At 40.1% G+C, this 22,171-nt stretch overlaps 1 protein-coding gene and 1 long non-coding RNA gene across 2 annotated transcripts in view; one reads left to right on the plus strand and one right to left on the minus strand.

The window, feature by feature from the left end:
• Positions 1-2,520: 2,520 nt before the first annotated feature.
• Positions 2,521-14,963, plus strand: LOC106726395. The gene is made up of 3 exons (XR_001362466.1): positions 2,521-2,531; positions 2,896-2,897; positions 14,593-14,963. It is a non-coding gene; the product is annotated as an uncharacterized LOC106726395 (long non-coding RNA).
• ANLN (anillin actin binding protein) overlaps positions 5,806-22,171 on the minus strand; it is a 37,130-nt gene continuing 20,764 nt past the window's right edge. The window contains 10 exon segments of the mRNA XM_005868068.2: positions 5,806-7,091; positions 9,238-9,348; positions 9,350-9,408; positions 9,836-9,943; positions 13,073-13,159; positions 19,615-19,727; positions 20,564-20,585; positions 20,838-20,876; positions 21,442-21,498; positions 21,590-21,638. Coding sequence (XP_005868130.1) covers positions 6,968-7,091; positions 9,238-9,348; positions 9,350-9,408; positions 9,836-9,943; positions 13,073-13,159; positions 19,615-19,727; positions 20,564-20,585; positions 20,838-20,876; positions 21,442-21,498; positions 21,590-21,638 — 769 coding nt within the window. The 3' untranslated portion in view covers positions 5,806-6,967.

Here is a 22,171-nt window from a genome sequence, read left to right on the forward strand (position 1 = left end):
GACCCTTTCACAGGGGTCGCCTAAGACCATCGGAAAACACATATATAATTACATATTGTTTTTGTGATTAATCACTATGCTTTAATTATGTTCAATTTGTAACAATGAAAATACATCCTGCATATCAGATATTTACATTACGATTCATAACAGTAGCAAAATTACAGTTATGAAGTAGCAACGAAAATAATTTTATGGTTGGGGGTCACCACAACATGAGGAACTGTATGAAAGGGTCGCGGCATTAGAAAGGTTGAGAACCACTGCTCTATCCCTCTCCCTTCCTCTCTGCAAAAAATCAATAAAATATATATTTTTTTAAAAAAGAAGCCCGCACAGCGATGTTTACAGCATCTTTGTAATCGCCCAAACGTGGAAGCAACCAAGATGCTGTCGAGATGTCCATCCACAGGAGAACAGGTAAACACATGAAATGCTACTTGGCAATTATATACAAGACACTTCCGCCACACACAAGAGTGGGTCTCAGAATTATGTTCAATAAAAGCAGTTCGCACAAAAGAGCATAGACTGTATAATTATATGTAATTTTACAACAAGTAAAACTAATCTATGATGAAAAAAACTTTTTAAGTGTTTGCCTGGAGGGCAGGAACCTGGGGAGGACTGTGAAAGAACTTTCTGGAGTGATGGAGCTATCCTGATAAAGGCTTGACTTACACAGGTGTGCGCACTTATGAACATTCATGGAAGGACCCTGGCTGGTGTGGCTCAATGGGTTGGGCGGCATCCCATGCACCCGAAGGTGGCTGGTTCGATTCCCGGTCAGGGCCCATGCCTGGGTTGCGGACACTTATGAAAATTCATGGAAGGACCCTGGCCGGTGTGGCTCAATGGGTTGGGCGGCAGCCTATGCACCCAAAGGTGGCTGGTTCGATTCCTGGTCAGGGCCCATGCCTGGCTTGATTCCCAGTGGGGAGCGTGTAGGAAGCAGCTTGTCAATATCTTTTTCTCTCTCTCTTTCTCTTCCTCCCTCTCTCTAAAATCAATAAAAATTAAAAATAAAAACATTTAAAAATATATTTTTTAAAAAGCTGATGGAATGAAACACTTAAGATTTGTGCACTTCATTGTAAATTTTATGGACAGGTGGGCAGCTAGGTGTGTGAATGCATGAATGCACATTTAAAATATTTTTTTTAAAAGCTGATGGAACACTTAAGATTTGTGCACGTCATTGTAAATTTTACGGACAGGTGGGCAGCTAGGTGTGTGAATGCATGAATGCCTGTATCTGCGATTTATTTTTTTAAAAATAAGTTGGAGGGGGGCTGAGGAGGCGGGTGGAGTACCTTAAGCATGACATATACACGTAGGCACGCCTATGATGAATCATTTTCCTAGCAAATCTTGAAAGTCTATAAAAGGTCACTGGAAGAATCCAGTAAAATGTTTCACCGTGTCTTGTGGCTTGTAATCTTTTTACAGGCATATAAAAAGAGTTTTATGTCCATGCAATTGCTAAGCCACTGGTTTCATTACAAGAAAGAAACATCAGGGGGGGGAAAAAAAAAAAAAAACCTGTGAGCTCCTAAACTTTGGGGTACAAATAATATTACAATCTGGAAGAGGGAAAGACATAAAGGAAAAAGAGAAAATGGATAATAAAAGATCATTAGGATGCGAAATAGGCACCTGGCTCATGAATTACCTTGAAAGCACAATTTTAAAATATAATTATCTCAATTCATTCCCTCCTGAGGAAATGTACATGTAAAGCCAGTGGTTTCTCCCTGGCCCACTGACAACCTTAAGCCAAGTGGCTTCTGGTGTCCCCATTCGAAGAGGCACAATCCCTTTGTGGGAGGCCAGGCTGGAGAAAAATTTGCAAAGGAAGGGAGAGACATCAAGTAGATGTCGGGTCTTATTGCAGACAACATCAAGGCTGATTAGCTGTGCGGACCAAGCGCCCAACAGGAATCTCTCACCACTGGAAAGTCGGACATTCGGGGCGCTGGCTGCTCGCTCTTCAACCCCACCCCCTCTGCAGCCGGGCGAGGCCGCCTGTGAAGGTGCCAGGGAGGGCGTTACCGTCACAGTGGGAGAGTTCACTGTCATCTTATTCTTTCTCATGGACACCCCAAAAAACTCAAGAACAGTGCAGAAGATGGGCTTGGAAGTTAAAGTACTTTTGTTATTTTGGAATATTTAATAATCTGAGTATATGTGGGAAGCAACATAGCATCTTGCCTTTTAGAGTCAGGCCAAGGTTAGACTGTTGGCTCTGCCATGTGACCTCAGGAGTTACTTAACCAAGCTGACCCTCAGGTTCCCTATGTTCTTATATCCTTACATGTCTCCCTGGGTGTCTGTGAGAATTTTATGCAATTGCACAGGTGAAGCATCTAATACAGCTCCGCAATGCCTTATCCGCATCCCCCAAATCAAAAAATTCCAACAACCAAAGCCTTTTCCTAAATCATCTGTAGGCAAAACCTGACCTGAGGGCATTTAGTCTGCTTTTTAATCCACTTATGTGAGCATTTATGTTTCTCTGCAGAAATATTAATGTTTGATTATATGGAGTTGCCCTAGACCCTCCTGGAGTATTACATAATGTCCGGTATATGCACCCTCTTCACTTTGTAAATCCAAAACATTATGAATTTTCAAAACACACCTTGTCCGAAGAGTTTCAGATATGGGATTATGAACCCATATGACATCCTCACTCTAGTGTTAATTTATGAATTCCCTAGGCCCACTTCATTGCATATCAAGACTGCCTATGTATGGATTTCATTTATGTTAAAAGAGTTTATGTGGCCTGGCCAGTATGGCTCAATGGTTGAGCGTCCACCCATGAATCAAGAGGTCCCAGGTTTGATTCCTGGTCAGGGCACATGCCCGGGTTGCAGGCTCCATCCCCAGTAGGCGTGCAGGAGGTAGCAGATCAATGATTCTCTCTCACGATGTTTCTATCTCTCTAGTCCTTTCCCTTCCTCTCTCTCTAAAACCACAAAGATCTGAGTTGTAGAAGTTGGTGTTTGAAAGTTGTACAAATTAAAGTGAGTCCAGTTACAGGAAAATAAGTAGTTCTCCGTTCACTGCAGGCTGCTTAATTCTTGGGCCTAAGTTGTTCTGAAAGCTGTTACATGTTTATATTCATTTTTAACTACATAAAGAGATGAGTTAATAACAATAAAACCTTAATTAGGTTAAGAGCATACGTAACCAATTCTTTTCAATGTTTCCCAAATGCCAGTTGAGAGGATACCATTAGCATAACCTACCAGAGAAGTATTGGCACCATCTGGTGGTGAAACTGAAAACTGCATGTGTATATGCGCCCCCTCAGCTGTTAGAAATCAGTTCTCAAACTGAAAGAGGTTATTGACCCACAAAAACAGTGTTATTTCCTCAAGTGTTGACTTCATTCCAGACTTCTATAATCAACGCCGCAAAGTCACAATAGCAGACGGATACATTTGTCAAGTTTATGTTAAAAGAAACATAAATGAAAAAAAGAACAATTTTATAAGAATTAAATATATACATATGGTGTCCCCCCAAAATGTATACATACTTTGAATAATTAATTCCAACGAGTTAAATCTGGAAAAAAAAACCATCAAGAAGATCGCCTGGTGCAGAGTAAATGTTCAAACAATGCCAGCCAGCCAAAGGAGCTCTTTAGCAGTTTGCATGGTGATTCTTTGATTATTACGCACAGCGTGAAAGTTTTCTCCTAGTCTGTTGCTTGTTTATGGACATTTATCAGGCAGGAGTCTGTTTATGCAACCAACCCTGTCATTTTTTTTTCTTTTATGGATTTTATTGTAACCTGGCTGTTTATCTTAACATCTTACTGAACTGACCTCTCCCAGTTTCTGAGTTTGTGGTCAGAAGCTTAAGGTTCCTCTTTGGTCTCCTCAGAAATCACTCGTGTTCCTTCCATGGATGACAACCACAGCCACTGCTTTTTCATGTTTCCCCTAATGAACGCGTTCCTTTTGTCCATAAAATGTGGGGAGCCCTTTATCCACTCCAGTGGTTCCAACAATCCCCGCAGGCAGCGACACTGACATCATTCGCACAGTACTTTTCACTGGAATTTTTATCTTGATGTTCCACGATCCTTTATATGCCCTAAGATAGAATCATCTCTAAGGGGTATTGTTATGCTTTGTTCCTTTAAACTTACAACAAACATTATGTGTGGGATATTTTTTATGAACAAAAGATTCTAATGTCTATGGAATATGCATACTCTCTAGGAGAACACAAATGCTGGTAAAAGTGGGAGAATAAGAGAAGACATACTTTCCACGTTAACTTCCTTGTGCCTCTTGAAGTTTGTACTATGATGTTAAACGTAAGTCTATCCTATATAATAAAAGGGACCTTCTCGTCAATCCCACCAAACCTATTCCTGATGTGGCTGGTGGTGTCACTTCCACACTCAGCTCTGCTATGCACTTGGGGGTCATCCTGTCCTTCAAATGCACATCAAGTACCATATGGAAATGGCACCTACTCATTCAACAGCAACCCTACTCACCTCTCACCCACCCACTCATTCAACAGCAACCCTACTCACCTCTCACCCACCCACTCATTCAACAGCAACCCTACTCACCTCTCATCCCCCACTCATTCAACAGCCACCCTACTCACCTCTCACCCCCGACTCATTCAACAGCCACCCTACTCACCTCTCACCCCCGACTCATTCAACAGCCACCCTACTCACCTCTCACCCCCGACTCATTCAACAGCCACCCTACTCACCTCTCACCCCCGACTCATTCAACAGCCACCCTACTCACCTCTCACCCCCGACTCATTCAACAGCCACCCTACTCACCTCTCACCCCCGACTCATTCAACAGCCACCCTACTCACCTCTCACCCCCGACTCATTCAACAGCCACCCTACTCACCTCTCACCCCCGACTCATTCAACAGCCACCCTACTCACCTCTCACCCCCGACTCATTCAACAGCCACCCTACTCACCTCTCACCCCCGACTCATTCAACAGCCACCCTACTCACCTCTCACCCCCGACTCATTCAACAGCCACCCTACTCACCTCTCACCCCCGACTCATTCAACAGCCACCCTACTCACCTCTCACCCCCGACTCATTCAACAGCCACCCTACTCACCTCTCACCCCCGACTCATTCAACAGCCACCCTACTCACCTCTCACCCCCGACTCATTCAACAGCCACCCTACTCACCTCTCACCCCCGACTCATTCAACAGCCACCCTACTCACCTCTCACCCCCGACTCATTCAACAGCCACCCTACTCACCTCTCACCCCCGACTCATTCAACAGCCACCCTACTCACCTCTCACCCCCGACTCATTCAACAGCCACCCTACTCACCTCTCACCCCCGACTCATTCAACAGCCACCCTACTCACCTCTCACCCCCGACTCATTCAACAGCCACCCTACTCACCTCTCACCCCCGACTCATTCAACAGCCACCCTACTCACCTCTCACCCCCGACTCATTCAACAGCCACCCTACTCACCTCTCACCCACCCACTCATTCAACAGCAACCCTACTCACCTCTCACCCCCCACTCATTCAACAGCCACCCTACTCACCTCTCACCCCCCACTCATTCAACAGCAACCCTACTCACCTCTCACCCACCCACTCATTCAACAGCAACCCAAAGCACACACAGTGAGTCCAGCCCTGGACACGGTTGAAAAGATGAAAAGATACTGTCAATAAAATACCCTCACAAAGCTCCATAGCCTGGGGTTCAGAGCAGCCACACCACACGTTTAAACAGGATTTCTTTAAAAACGGATTCCTTAAGCCATTTGCAAGTATTTATTTAGGTAAGAGATCATAAAACACATTTTATAATACACATAAGAAAAAACACATTCAAATGAATAAAAGATAAAATGACAGGAGGTGACAGAATTTAGTGTTTATAAATGAGAACATCAATAACTTTAACAATTTAGAGAAGAAACTTAAAGTGTACTTAAAAGTTTGAGACCATGCTTTACAATATTTTATAACACAAAAATAAAGTGTTAGGCTTTTAAAGAAATACATTACTTAATAGTTTTTCAACAGATTTCATAACGGATTTCTAGACACTGTCATATATGACATGAAAAGTAAAGTCAAGAGCTTTGGCAAGCCAAGTATTAGTCCACAGCAGCTTGTGAAGTTTTCTTTCTTATATAAAAATTCAATTTACATTTGTTCTTGTTACAGGAACAGAAAAAAACTAACATGCCAAGTATATCTGAGGAGTCTGTTAGCTATAAAGCAAAAATAATTACTTCTGAAAGCTACATTTTAGGAAAATGTGTACCAGGCAGCATCTTCAGAAACAGCAAATGTAAACCATGTGATTATTAAGTCTTCTAAATAAACATCTTACCCCCAAATCTCACACAATATCCCCTAAGTCCGCATCTCCTGTTCGGAGAAGCCTCAGCTTAAATGTCCATTTGCTCTTTGAGAAAGCCCTTGCCTCCATTACTAAAAATGTTCCGTAAAGTCCCTAAGAAATGTCTTCAGTGCGACAGTAACAAGATATATCCAATAGAGGCCCACAACCCACAGGAAGACGTATGAGGCTAAAGAGTGACTCTAACTCCCAAAGACCCCTCTGTGCTGAGAGACCCACAGCTCCAACAAGACAACTTACAATTTCTTACTTAAAAACAAACATTTTCTCGTGAATAACTGAGTAATCAGGTTTCTAGGAAATGAGGCTTTTAGATTAAGATTTAGCAAAATCAACTATAATAAATTTCCTCCAGGCAATTTATGAATGACAAATCAGTTGAAGTTTTACATATGAAAGAAATAAATACTGCATAATATGTAGTGAATATTGGCACATACCCTTTTGTTTTTAAAGCATAAAATGCCATCAGCATATCTGCCGCTCGTAAGATACACGTATGACAGAGCTCAAAGCCACCGCTGGGCGGCGCGGGAACTGCCCGCTCAGGGCTTCCCGAGAGGCTTGTAGCAGGCGTCAGGCTGCCAGAGGCGAATGTCCACAAGGACTTGATTGAGCTTCTGCATCCAGAGGTCCCGCTCCTCCTTGGTGTCTGCGGACAGCCAGTGCCTGCGGGAGCAAACCAGCAGCTGCTCAGAGCTCCTCCGCCCCTTCCACATCGCCCCGCACCCTTACGTGGGGGGAAAGCCTCAACGAACCGGTAAAATGAGTTCCTCTGCACCCTCTGTAAATGGATGCTAATTGAGAGCCCCATAGGGAGATGCTTCAAGTACAATTTTTAAAATGAGAAACATTTAATTTAGATAAAAGGCCCTGTGTAGAAATAGTTAAGTGAGACAAAGGAGAATGCAGAACGATAAAATGTTTATATTTTAACAAAATGTATGATCCAAACAGTTTTGAGAAGCCACCAAGAAGTGAGAGCCCTCCAGTCTCAAATGCGTGAGTAACGAAGGGTCTGCTCAAATCACAATCCTATCTAATAAAAGGCTAATATGCAAATCGACTGAACAGCGGAATGACTGGTTGCTATGATGCGCACTGACCACCAGGGGGCAGACGCTCAATGCAGGAGCTGCCCCCTGGTAGTCAGTGTGCTCCCACAAGGGGGAGCGCCACTTAGCCAGAAGCCAGGCTCAGGGCTGGCGAGCACAGCAGCAGTGGTGGGAGCCTCTCCTGCCTCCGCAGCAGCAGCGCTAAGGACCTCTCGGGGGATGTCCGACTGCCGGCTTAGGCCCGTTCCCTGTGGGGAGCAGGCCTAAGCCGGCAGGCGGACATTGCCTGAGGGGTCCCGGACTGCAAGAGGCGCAGACCAGGCTGAGGGATCCCTCCCCCGACCCAGTGCACAAATGTCGTACACTAGGCCTCTAGTGATGTTATAATGAGAAAAACAAAGAAAGTACAGTCGTGGGAGTCACATGGGATCTGGCTATTTCTACTGCAGGAGAAGGTCAAGGAGAAGGTCAGGAAGAAGTCTGGGAGGGCTTGTTAGTAGGTAAAGGTAAGACTATATGAAAAAGGGTTAACATAGGCTGCTGTGGTCAGGAACCACTTGGGTACTGAATTTTGGCTGGTTCCCCCACTGACTATGGCCCTGGACAAACGACCGTAAACCAACTGTGCCCCCCGTCCTGTCCTGTCCTGTCTTATGCTGCAGAGAAGCCCCCAAAGGAAAGGAGGGGAGGAGTTCCACTGAGTTAATCTGAGGTAATCTAGACACCAAGAATCTCCAGGGAACAGATCCCCTCCCTGAGCCATTTTTAAGTTCCACATCAGAAACCCCTGGAGCAGCTCCATCCACCCCTGTCTGCAATGCCCAGCTATAGCCTCATTAATAGACTGTGTCAAACTCGAACTTTTGTCCCTAATCACAACGGTATATGTTGAAGTTGGCTTTAGGCTTCTCTTGGGCATCCAAGCAAAAGAATCTTAGACTCTTAACAATAAGCTTTTGCACCTTATACCTAAGGTTTGGCCTATCAGAAAGTGACTCCCAATAGTTCATTCTGTTCACTTCCAACCAGAACTTGGCAGAGCAGAATGGCTGCTTTTGTAAGTCACCTAATTCATAAGGGCACTTTGGAATGGAAAGGAAGGGGTGTGTAAAGGCTCTTCAAATAATATTTGGCTTCCCCATTATACATGAACTCTTCAAACTTAACCCAAAGTATATCAGCTAACTGCCCTGAAAATGGCTACACTGTGAGAACACTGAAAGCATGATTAGCTAAGATATAACCTGAACTAGATTTGTGCACCAGTGGGGTCCCTCGGCCTGGCCTACACCCTCTGGCAATCCAGGACCCCTCGGGGGATGTCAGAGAGCCAGTTTAGGCCCGATATCCACAGGCCAGCCTGAGGGACCCCACCGGTCCACAACTGGGGTCAGGGAGGGACCGTGGGAGGGCTCCAGGGCATGTCCAGCCTATCTAGCCCAGATCCAATGGGCCGGACCTCAGCAGCAAACTAACCTACCGGTCAGAGCGTCTCCCCACTGGTGGTCAGTGTGTGTTATAGCAACTGGTCGAATGGTCAGACACTTAGCATATTAGGCTTTTATTATATATAGTATGGTAAGCTTTTCTTCACTAGACTAATTTAGTTATTAGATTGTTCACTTACTATGTGTGTTTTGTGTTCTTATTAAGCCTGTACCCCCCTAAAGACAGGGATGACCCTGATATTCCTTACACTGTAAGAGCATATGGGCAGTTAGTTCCTGTGTTGGCAGAACTATCTGCAGCCCAATACTTACTTGGTGACACAGAGTGTGTCCCTGCACTGGCTGACAAGCGTCTCTCGGTCATCTTCTCTTTGTGGTCGGACAGTAATTAATTCAAAAGTGTTGCATCTTGTGCAAAATTCTGTTGGCTGGTTCTATCTGACAACTGGTACAATTGGCCAGATTTATCCTTCCTATGGGATTCTTTAAAAATAAAATTTTTTAAAAAGGATTAGCAGAAGGTAAACAAGACCATTTAAGTCAGCATTATGCAGTATTTAAGTTTTTATAAATTGAAAAAGCCACATGGCTATAATAATACTAAAGTAAATTTAATATTTTTTTTACTAAAAATTTCAATTAAAAATATTATAAAACATTTAGGAAGAAAGACAAATATATGCCTTAAAGTATTTTAAGAGTGGTCAAATCACAGGGAATGAATAAAATATAAAATTTCTGCGCATGCGTGCACACACACACACACACCACACACACATTTTGCAACAAGCACGTTTTCGATGGCCTAGTAAACAGGCTCCCAGGGGAGCGGGTGGTGAAGGCCTGAGGGAGCACTTAGTGAAACAGCATGTCAAGGGGCCTTCCCACCGACCTGCACCCTCAGCCTTACCTTCCGTTTCTCGTCATCGGGGTAAGTCCAGTAGGAGATACAGTTTCCAGACAGAATACACCATCTTCGATGCCACGCACCAAACCCACTCACATCTTCAAATATGGTCTGGAAAAGTCAGGGAGATCTTGGCTTAATCACTTGGGGACCAGTTAAATGTTAATCCCACTGGCTCAATGTCACAGTATGTTGGAATATGTCCTGCTTCCATCCTGTCTCATCCTCAGTGGTGAGAATCACTGGCTGCTCACACCCAGACATGTGCCCAGATTTTCAGTAGCATCAACAGGCATCAGCACTTAGAACCTCTGCGTATTAACCCCTCTACCTAATATCAGACTTTCTAAAAGCATGGTATCCCTGACCAAACTCTCCTTAAATAAGAGAAAAGTACTTCAAGTGTTGGAGAGTAAAGTGATTTGAGAATGTCATGCCTTATATATTGAAAAAAACAATTAGACTTAATGCAAAAGACTGGCATTTAATTTCTATTTGATACAACAAAACAGGACTGGAAAAGAGGCAAACAGGCAACTAGTAACACGGGGGCTTTTCCATGGAAGAGCTTCTACTCACACAGTGTAAGTAGGAGCTGCTTCCCCCACACCCACTGTTTCTTAGCCGTAATGGAGCCCTAATGTATGCAAGTCCTTCCTATTAATTTAAGAAAAGAATCCATTTAGACACTATTATATTAAGAAACAGAGCAAGGCGAAAACGCCCCAGCGCCCTAGTCAGGGGTGGGCAGGCTTTCTCTGTGAAGGGCAGAGAGTAGAGACTTGGATTGTGTGGCTCCTTCATGACCATTCATCTGGCCGCTGCTGCAGTGCAAAGCGCCCACAGACAACATGGAGACCAATGAGCCTGAGTTCTAATGGAACTTTATGAAAACAAACAGGGGGCATCTCTGCTGGCCCTAATGTAGGTAATCCAAAGGTATCTTTGTGATTTCAAAATGCACTAAGAATTCTCCACCTTAAAGTGGTTCAACGAAGCCCTACACCAAACAACAGTGGGAGAGAGAGCCTCCTCCATCCACAAATTTATGTAATTTTACCAAAAGGTGGCTTGAGTTAGCAGTGCAATCTCTGGCCCTGGAGGGAAATTACTCTGTGTGAAGAAATGTCTCCATGATAGAATAAAACCTCACATTTATTAGCTTAATTAATTAGCTCACACTCATTAGCTGACTCCAACCATATGCTCTCTTACTCCACCTTTATTTCTTTTCCCCAGTTTACCCTCTCTCCTCCCCAAGGCCTGGTTTCTCTAGGCAACACCTGCACACAGCCACCCAAGGGAATAAGACAAGAATCTTATTTCAGCCTCATGGACAGAGCTAGCACGACTGACTCACTAGCGCCCTCCTGTGTTTCTGCTCACCTTTCACATCATAAAGGTAATGGGGACATTAGACGGAGAAGAATAACAGTTGTCACTATGCTCTACTCTAATCAGAGAGGAATGACAAGGGGACAGCTTCTCCTTTTATAGCTGAGAAAACTAAGGGCCAAGGAAAGCCAATGACAACACCATCACAACGCAGACCACAGACCAGGGACCTTCTAGACATCCAGAGTGTTCGTCCCTTGCTGCTCATCAGTCTAGACCCATGGTCGGCAAACTGCGGCTCACGAGCCACATGCGGCTCTTTGGCCCCTTGAGTGCGGTTCTTCCTAAGCCTTAGGAGTACCCTAATTAAGTTAATAAGAATGTACCTACCTATATAGTTTAAGTTTAAAAAATTTGGCTCTCAAAAGAAATTTCAATCTGTTGACTAATGAGTTTGCCGACCACTGGAGACGGAGCTGGAGGAGCACCATAGAACCACTTATCAAGGCTCTTTGGATGGTCATTACTTTCCTTCTAGCTGTCAGGAAGGGAAACTGAACACCTCAAATTTCAAGTAACTTATTTTTTTAAAATATATTTTTATTGATTTCAGAGAGTAAGGGAGAGGGAAAGAGATAGAAACATCAATGATGAGAGAGAATCATTGGTCGTCTGCCTCCTGCACGCCCCCCACTGGGGATCAAGCCCACAACCCGGGCATGTGCCCTGACCTGGCATGTACTGTGACCTCCTGATTCATAGGTCGATGCTCAACCACTGAGCCACAGAGGTAATTAAAATGCATTGATTAGACAGGGACAGAAGTTATCTGGGAGAGTGCAGAGCCCTTTCTGTGAGGATAAGCCTGAGGAGAGGTAACAAACTAGTTAAGAGCTCAGGCATTATATGTAAATGAACTAGCTGCTGGGTCCATCCGTCACCGTTAGTAGGAGACTGGATAACGGTGTCTCTAATACAATATGGAAATATTTACATTAAAAGGTCAGTAAGTAAACACTGCCTTCAACCCAGGGATTTAGAGACAGGCTTTTCCAAGACTATCTAGTGCCACCTGCTGGATGTGCACGAGAGAAAAGCTAGCAGGGAAGCCAGGTTTACCATCCACTTGGCCACGTGGGCTTGCCGGGCAACCCGGCTCCTCTTACTGCACCTTTCACAGCCACTGCGAATGCTTTGTCTCATTCGGGTTCTTGCTTCACAGAGGAAACTGAAGCTACTGGACTTTCCCTACTTCTGGCACCACACCCACCTTCATCCACATATTCTTCACACATACGTTTCTCCTCTGATAACTGAAAAAATATAATTCTGTACAAAATCAGTCCTGTGACCGTGTACTGTGGTTTGGGTCTGATTTCATCTCACTCTCATGATCTTATTTATCCCAGGAATTCTTCCTGAACTGCCTCAATCTCCAACCCTATTAAAAGCTACCCATTGTATCTGAAGACTCAAGTTGAGCCTAATAAGATGTCAACGAAATCCTTCTTTTATCCTAAAGATCCTGTCAAGTACCACATACTTCTCACCCACCTGCAGCCAAACTCTGTTTCAAGGAGCTGCTCGCACTCCCATTCCTCACGTACACTCCCTTACCGCCAGTTTATTAACGTGCACGCACTCTGTGCTTTTGACCTTGATAGCATTGTATCGTATTTACTGTCCACTTGTCCTTCTACCAGCTAAACTAAAAGTTCCTGAGCAGAGGAACTTTTGTGGCCTAGTACATTCCCACACCAGCACAGTCACTGGCATGTAATGGACATGCAGGGAATCTTTACTCAACCAATTTACCACTGAATCACACAGGCTTTCTTACCTACGAGAAATCCAAGTCTAACCTTCACAAAACAGAAAAAAAGAAAATACATATAAATTACTTACTAGAAAACCTTTTTCTTCAACACTTGAATTCACTTGACATTTTATTTTTAAATAAATATGACCTTCCAAAGGAGATAAAAAGGGCACCTGCGAAGAAAGACAGTAAATTATTTGCAAAACACTTTCAAACTGGCATTTTTCTTGATAAGAGTTTCATCATGAACAGAGAATATTGTGCCTTGAAAACACACTATTTTCTAAAGCGGGAATATAAACTAAGTGGCCAAAAAGCCACTGGTTCCTCAGCAACAAGTGCTTTTGAAGAATAAGCACATTCAAATTAGAGCTGGTAAAAACAAAACCCTTAACATGATCAAGAAAACACAGATATAAGGAGAGAATACAAGTGCTTGTCCATTCTCCATCAATATATTCAATAGGAGACTGGATAAACCAACTGGTACAGTAATACAACAAAATATTACTCAGAAGTAAATAACAGTGAACTACAGATTTAAAAAGTTGATCCTCAAATTCATATGAAATTGCAAGAGGTCCCAAACAAGCAAAACAATCTTAAAAGAAAAACAAAGCTGGAAGAACCATACTTCCCAATTGCAAAACTTAATCCAAAGCTACCATAACCACAACAGTGTGGTATTGGCATAAGAATAGACGTATAGACAAGAACAGAACTGAAAGTTCAGAAATAAACCCATACATCTTATAGCCAATTGATTTTCAATAGGGTACCAAAACCATTCAATAAAGAAAGAGCAATCTTTTCACAAATGGGGTTGTGAAACTGGATATCCACATGCAAAAGAATGAAGCTGGATCCCTACCTCAAAAATTAACTCAAAATGAATCAATGACCTACGTATGAGAGCTACAAATAAAATCTTAAGTCTTAGAAAAAAACATAAAGGTAAATATTAAATAATCATGAATTTGGAAACATTCTCAGATATGAGATCAAATGCAGGAGCAACAACAGAAAAAAAAACACAGAGAAATTAGGCTTCATCAAAATTCAAAACTTTCCAGTATGTAGATTCCTCAAAAAATTAAAGATAGAAATAACATATAATCGAACAATCCCACTTCTGGAAATTTATCCAAAAGAATTGAAATCGGGTCCTGAAAGGGATATTTGCACTCCCAGGTTCATTGTAGCATCTTCATAATACCCTAGAGGTGAAACAACCTAAATGTCCATCAACAGATGAACGGATACTGGAAATGTGATGCAGTCTTCTCCTTCCTCTCCATTTCTGAGTATAAAAACTAATCTGAAGTTTGTCTTTTAGGCTTTAAAACTCCTCTGTGCATCTTTTCTTATGTGTCCTAACCCACAGCCCTACATAGCAGATTCATGAGGTTGACCATTGTGTCTTTTTATTGGCTGTTCCCATATCCTACTGTCAAATCATACCCAGGCATTCAATAAATGTTTGCTAAAAGAACACTGTTTGGGCAAATAAATACCCAGAGTTCTTTACTGAAAAAAATAAAAAATAAATATGGTATATAGATACAATGGAAATATTATTTAGCCATAAAAAAGGAAATTCTGTCAGATGCTATAATATGGATGAGCCTTGAGTACATTATGCTAAGTGAAATAAGCCAGTCACAGAAGGACAAATACTTCTGGTTCCACGTATATACCTGGAAGTATATACCACGTATATACCATGTATATACCTGAAGTAGCCAAGCTCATAGACGCAGAAAGTAGACTAGGTATTGCAGGGACAATTTAAAAAACAAAACAAGCCATAAGCCAGATTTAACCTGTAGGCTAAAAGTTTGCCTGGTGTTGTGGTAGACTAAGCCCTACTATATTGGTATTGCATTAAATATAAATGGGCTAAACACCCCAATGAAAAGACAAAAGATTGTCACACCAAATAACAAAATATGACCATAAAATACGTTTATACACAAATTTGACATATATAGTCACAGATGTATTGAGAATAAAGGAAGGAAAAAGATATAACATACAAACACTAATCATGAGAAAGCTGTTATAGCTATTAATTGCAGATAAAATAGACTTTAAGATTATCAGAGATAAAGTGAATAATTCATCAAGATGATATAATAACCTTAAATGTTCACGGACCTAATAATGTAGCTTTAAAATACAGGAAACATAAATTGACAAAACAAGAATTAAGTGCCTAAATTGAGACTATGTTGTTCTTACTGATTGGAATTTGGGGGGACTGATTTTTTTCCAAATAAAATCATGCTTTTATCTAGCATGGAAAACATTCACACAATAGAGTATACAGATGTCATATATAAAGTTGTATACCTGAAATCTATGTTATTAACCAATGTTACCCCAATAAATTTACTAAAAAATTTTTAAAGTAAACATTCACATAAATATTTGTAAATGTATCATTCTTATCAACATATTACTAGTTAGACATTTCATGTCAAAAGTATCTTAAATTATAAAAGCTGCTTAAGTATATGTAAGAATTTTAAAAGATTTAGAATTTAAAGATTATAACAAACATGAGAAATTCAATTGGAGAGGTTGAGTCATTAGAGTAAAATGGTTAACATACATATATTTATTGATACTGACTTCTGGTCAAGAAAGAATGATGTTAATGTCTGTCATTCCTGCTGTCCAGTGAAAAAGAATGATCTCCTAGTTGGAATAATCTTAGTTCAGTCTAAATAATTTTTTTAAATAAGAGAATGGAAGGGAAGGGGAGAGACAGAGAGAGAAACATCAATGTGAGAGAGACAAGGGATCAAGCCTGCAACCGAGGTATGTGCCCTTGATTAGAATCGAGCCTGGGACCCTTCAGTCTGTGGGCTAACACTCTAACCACTGAGCCAAACCAACTAGGGCACAGTCTAAATTTTAAAGTTTTAATTGTAAGGTTAGTTTCCAACAATTTAATCTTCTCTTGGCCAAAAAGTATAGATTTCAACAGATTAATTCCATTAGACAAACCTCAAAGTTTCTGGATTTAAAAGGGAACCATAATGTACAATCAAAACACCACCTATCTCATTATTTTATTTGTTATAAATTCCCTTGCCTTTTTCTTTTCCATATAGTCAGTTTTAAGTTCCTTAGCCTCTCAATGCTAAAAAAGAGAATTCCATTGTTTTGCAGAATGCTGCTGGTAAAAAGAATCTCAGAAAGATAAAAAGAAAATGGTCCCTCTAACTCCACAACTGTGAAGTACACAATGTTCTTGATTAGAAGCTTGCTCTGAAAAAGTGAACTGAGAATATTCACAAAAGAGTCGATGTTACTACCCCGTTGAGTTTGGAGAGATGAAAATGTATGAGCCTATTCTGTTTTCTTTTGAACAAAAGGGTATTTTAAGAACACTGTTAAGAACTGTAAAATGAACCTATAACCAGGACAACTGTGTAATCTTTACACACTGGGATATTTCTGAGAGAGAAAGGGATACCATTAATCATTACACCAGGCCAAAGGCATAAACCAGAACACCTCTGTGCACACCAGAACCCTAACCACTCTTCCTGTGACCTCAAAATTCTACAATGCTAATTGGTTGCCCTAAAGCCATTTAAATTGACATCCCTGTGTCCTGGAAAGCAGAAATATCTATGAGGTTTCTTTAAGTCAGAAGATGAGCTGTGGGATGTCCGTCTCTCTTTATCCAAAACATGTAATAAAACCTGAGTATTTTTTTAAAACAACAAAAAATCTATGACTATTTTGGAATGGTTATTCAAAGAAAAGAAAGTCCTTGAGAATCTGTGACTCATTGAGATTCATAATTTGAATTCCAGGATGTCAGACTTTACATCAGGTATCTGTAACCTCAAATAAGAAGGTAATCTCCTGTTAGTGGTGCCCTAAATCTCTAGAGCAAACATTCTGGATTAACCTCAAAGGTCATTCTATTCTGAAGGGATCTCAGGGATAGCTGTTGCATTACTGGTCAAAGCACCAGTAAAATAGGCCAACACTCCCTTGTACCGATAGTATCTGGTAAGATATGGGACACTTGTTTACTCTCTCAAAGTTAATTAAATAGAATAATTATATGAGTATAAAAGGTCTTCCATTTTCCCCACCAATTTAAAGAACACCTAAACATAACTATTTTAAATATTCTTTTATATCAACTACAAACAATTGGAACAACTATTTGCTTTCTCCTGGCACTCACAAAAGTACATTTGGGACAAACCTGACATCAAAATTGTGTTGTATATGAAAGAGACTTTAGAGTACTAGAGACAACCAATTAAATAAAATGATTTTGCACTCAATCACATGGTTGCCTATTTAAGTTATAAATTCAAAAGAATTAAGAGAACAGAAATATTTTGTGACATTTTGAATTAAAATGTCAGACAAAAAAATTTCAAAAAGCAAACATTCTATATTTAACGTGTTACTGAAATCCCTCCATTTTTAGAGATTAATGAAATCGCTTACACATGTAGAAATTGGCTTTGTTACAGACAACAGCGAGTAAGGAATACAGTTCACAGAATCCCAGTTCTTACGTTTAATCTGCAAATCTAGTTCTAACAATAAATAAAATAAACTAATACTGTCCAGCATTTTATAAATTAACATTTCTAAATATTCACAAATTGCTTGCAATTGAACTTCAAAAGGATATTAAAAATCTTTTTAAAAATCTAAAATATATGCTTATTCTTAGTATAATTTTAATGTTAAATTCATTTTAATTTAAAAATTAAAAACAAAATATCATCTACATGGCAATATGCCTATAGCCAATTGTGACCAAATAAGTTTTCTACTGAAAGCATCACCAATAGCTCTTTCAATATATGGGAGGTAAACAATCTTGAATAAATTTAATTTGTTATTTTAGTACCCAGAAAATCAATATTGAAGTGACTACAGAATCTGAACAAATTAAAACATGAAAAAAGAAATAGGAGGAAAGCCAACACCAAATATGCATGAAGAAAACAGAGAGCAAAGTAAAGATGCCCAACTGCAAGAGACTAAAGAAAGAATGTATATAATGTCCTTAATTATTCAAAATAACCAAGAAGGCAGAAGAGTGGTTAGTGAAACAAATACATATAGGCCAAAACTTAAGGTTTGATTTTTTTAGCTTGTTAGTTTCAAGCAAAGAAAAAATTGCAACCTTTTCCTGGAACAAATAGCCCAGTAGCTCTCGCTCTTTTACATCATAATTTATCTAAAACAAACAAAATAAAAGACAAAGAGAAAAAAAAATCCAGGATCACTCAATTTGTTAAACTAGCTGAATTGCTAAGTAAAAAGGTACAGGAATCTTTTAAATTAACATGTTAAAAAATACACTTATGCATTAATAATAATCAAAATTTCAAATATAGTCTGTCAACTACAAGAAAGATTTCATGGAATTCTAAAGCTATGAGAAATGAAGTGCCTTTGCTCAATGTTAAAGAGGAAATTCCTAGCAGGGCCAACACTAACTAGGCCTCCTAATGTGTAATACTTCACCTCTACATTCTAACTACAAAAATCTCTTATAATATTTAAAAATTCCCCTGTGTTATGAAGCAGGGGTCAACCCAAGAATTAAAGTTTGCTTCTAGTTCTCATTCTTTAAAATGGTCTTGTTAGTTATTAGAAGTTTAATCATATCACAGTATGGTGAAAAGCACTCAGTGATATTACACAGATCTGAATGCTGATGCTTTAAACCTGGGGAGGAAAGTGTGGGAAGGAAACACTTTAGATTCATGGATACTTGTCTAAGAAATTAACCTAATTTTCCCTATCTTGTCAAAACTAAAACTACTATTCATTTCGAAATATGGGTTCCAATGGGCAAGTGACTATGTTTAAAACTATAAGCTTAACATCTAAGAGCAAAAAGTAATACTTCCAGTTAATAAAAATAGTCATGGGGCCCTAGCTGGTTAGGCTCAGTGGATAGAGTGTTGGCCTGCGGACTGAAGGGTCCCAGGTTCCATTCCAGTCAAGGCACATGCCTGGGTTGTGGGCTCGATCCCCAGTAGGGGGCGTGCAGGAGGCAGCCGATCAATGATTCTCTCTCATCATTGATGTTTCTCTCTCTCTCTCTCCCTCCCTCTCCCTCTCCCTCCCTCTCCCTTCCTCTCTGAAATAAATAAAGATATATTTAAAAAATAATAAAATAAAAATAGTCACAGGGATGTAATGTACAGCACAGGGAATATTGTAATATTGTAATAACTATGTATGGCTTCAGATGGGTACTGGACTTATCAGGAATCACTTCATTAGGTATATAAATGTCTAATTGCTATGTTATACACCTGAAACTAACATAATATTGTACATCAACTGTAATTGAAAAATAAATTTTTAAAAAAGTAATACTTCTTTAATCAGAACTGACATTTAGAATAAATCAGCATGAAGTACTTTCAGGATTTAACTGTTAAGATACAAGGGAGAAATGTTGCCAACATCAAAAAATATATCATGTAGGTACAAGAATGCCTCATTAAAATGTACAATTCTAAGAACATACATTTTCAGTCAAAGATTTTAATAGTTGAAAGTACTGGGGCATTTCCACTGACCTAATTTTTCTAAAAACAAACAAATAAATTCAGGTTACCTTGTCCAGAGCAAACTTAGTGTTTCCTACTGAAGACAAGAACAGCATGTAAGATCCAACAAGGATAAAGTTGCTGGTGCGCACAGCATGGAGACCGCCCGGGCTGGCCATCACTGGAGAGAAAGGGGCTGGGGCTTAGTTCGGAGTGACTTCCCTAAGTGTAAATCACTCCTCACCTCACCCCGACAGAATGCCATTAACCTGCCACAGAGAAAACTGCATTTTCCTCCATCTCCAAATAGGAAGGGAAAATATCAAACTTGCTAGTGACAGCAAACTGTTACGTATTTTATATTTAACTATAGTAGAGTTTAGGCACCTCTGAATATTTGGGACTGATAGGTTTTTAAAGATACCGAACCTCAAAATGTGCACATAAAATGCATGGGAATGAGAGAGAAGACTCCATTGCCATAGTCTAGGTGGCATACTTAGCAGCACAGATGATGCTGCACAGTGCTTCTTAGTTACTCTGTACCAAGAAGAGACCAAAAGCCCAAAGGAGGTGAGTGAAACCAGCTCAACCCTAATCCCTGCCTAAAGCCATTCTACAAGGTCCTACGGGTACCCCAGTTCCCACTGTGCTAGGAAGATGCTTTTCTGACAAGATTCAATGCCAGTCATGGTCAGCAAAGCTAACAGAGGTCAACTCCAGTGTTGGCAGCCATAGCAAATCTGCAAGGCAGCATAAGCCAGGGACGGGCATTGCTGCTGCTGTAAGGGTCACGTGACCGGCCTCCTGGACACTGCTGCCAGGGCCTGAGAGATGTGTGGCATCTGACAATGGCGACCGGACAGTAATCTCCCGTGGCACTAAACCACGTAGAAAATGCCTTTCCAAGGAGACTATGCTAAACACCCATAAACCGAGAGGGCTGCACATGCGATTATGCAATTGCGTGGTTCTCTTCCTTATTCTAGTGTTTCAAACAGTTCAAGATCCACTCACCTGAAGAATGAAGACTGCTTTTCTAAAAAAGGGTGTGAAGAAGAAACAAGTTATTTTCTTTATTAGATAAAAGATTTGAATATTAAATACAAAACTCTTTAACACTGCAAGAACATTTCAGAACACATTTTTTTTCTACATAATTATGAGATTTTCCCCCCCAGTAATATATTTTAAAGACTTCCAAACTGCTAAGGGTTTAGAAATATTTACAATCATATGTGTAACATGAAGATTTCACAAGGAGGCTCAATTTTTTAAAAATTCCACTTACTGTAGTTATAGATGTGAGAAGTCGCTTTGGAGTGATAGCCTAAAAGAAAACATATCAGAATATTTTCTATTAAACATTATGATTTAGAGTTTTAAAATAACCAATCTTAAGACACTCCCACATAGAAAATAATTCTTAAATATGAATATACTTGAGTCTTCTATTAAGGTATTAGCCATACTGTCACTCTTTCTCTGTTAATGCTAAATAAAATTCTTTTAAATGATGGCTTGAAAAAGAACAGAAGAGCAAAGAGCAGGAAGAATGAGAAGCCAGCTGGAGTCCTGTCCCCACACCTCTCCTAAGCCCTGGTGCAGAGGATGTAGAGACCAGACTCCAGGGAAGGCTGGGGAAGACAAAGGGGTAATACAAGTAAGCTGTCAAAGAACAGAGAGAACAGAATCATCAAGCCGAGTGCATGAGGAGCTATACTTAGGATTATAAGTTTATGTCAGTGTTCATACCTATGAAATGCAGTACCTGAAATCTGGGGCATAAAAATTGTCCAAAAACTTGATAATCATTAAAAATTATACATATGGAAACTGGTACAGTATCTATGGTTTCTGATTATTATAATTTGCTGGGTTTCTTTCATCCTCACCTTGGATTTGTATGCCTTTTTCTTCTTATCTGGCACTGAGGAATCTTTCTTTTGCACCTAATACACAAATCCAAAGCATAATTAGTTTAAATCTGTTATCTTTAAGACAACATACTAGTAGTTATTTTAGAGAGTTTTAACTGCTTACCAAGCTGTAAACTTCAATACTGATTTCAAAGTCATTGGACACATCTTCCCTGAAAACACAAAGCATTAAAACTATAACAAAAATACCAAGTTATGGCCCAGGATGATGCCACCATACTGTTAAAAGACTCAGAGCGAAAGAATTCACTGTGTTTCAACTAATGACAATAGCTATCAACCACTTAAGAATATAAAATTGGTAAGAGCAGTCAATTTTTTCAAATATTTTCTTCAATAGTTTACAACTCAAGATCTTCAATAATGGTAATTTTTTTCAAACTTAATTTTGACTTGTTTCAAAATAAGTCTGTGACACTAAATATGTTCTTTCACTGAGATTGAATATTAAGTATGTAATGAGATTTAAAACATACATAAAAATTATGATCAATATTTTTATATGCATATGCATATCTACACACATACACATTTTAAAATACTTCAAAATGTTAAATACCTATAGTCACGTGGAAGCAACATGCTACTCAATGGAAAGAAATGTCAGAAACAGAAGAGTTAAACCAACAAATTGGAAACTGAGTTATGTGTCCACATAAAAAGACTGACCATTCTGCACTTCACA

Source organism: Myotis brandtii, unplaced genomic scaffold (genome assembly GCF_000412655.1).
Source record: "Myotis brandtii unplaced genomic scaffold, ASM41265v1 scaffold260, whole genome shotgun sequence".
Lineage (NCBI taxonomy): Eukaryota > Metazoa > Chordata > Mammalia > Chiroptera > Vespertilionidae > Myotis > Myotis brandtii.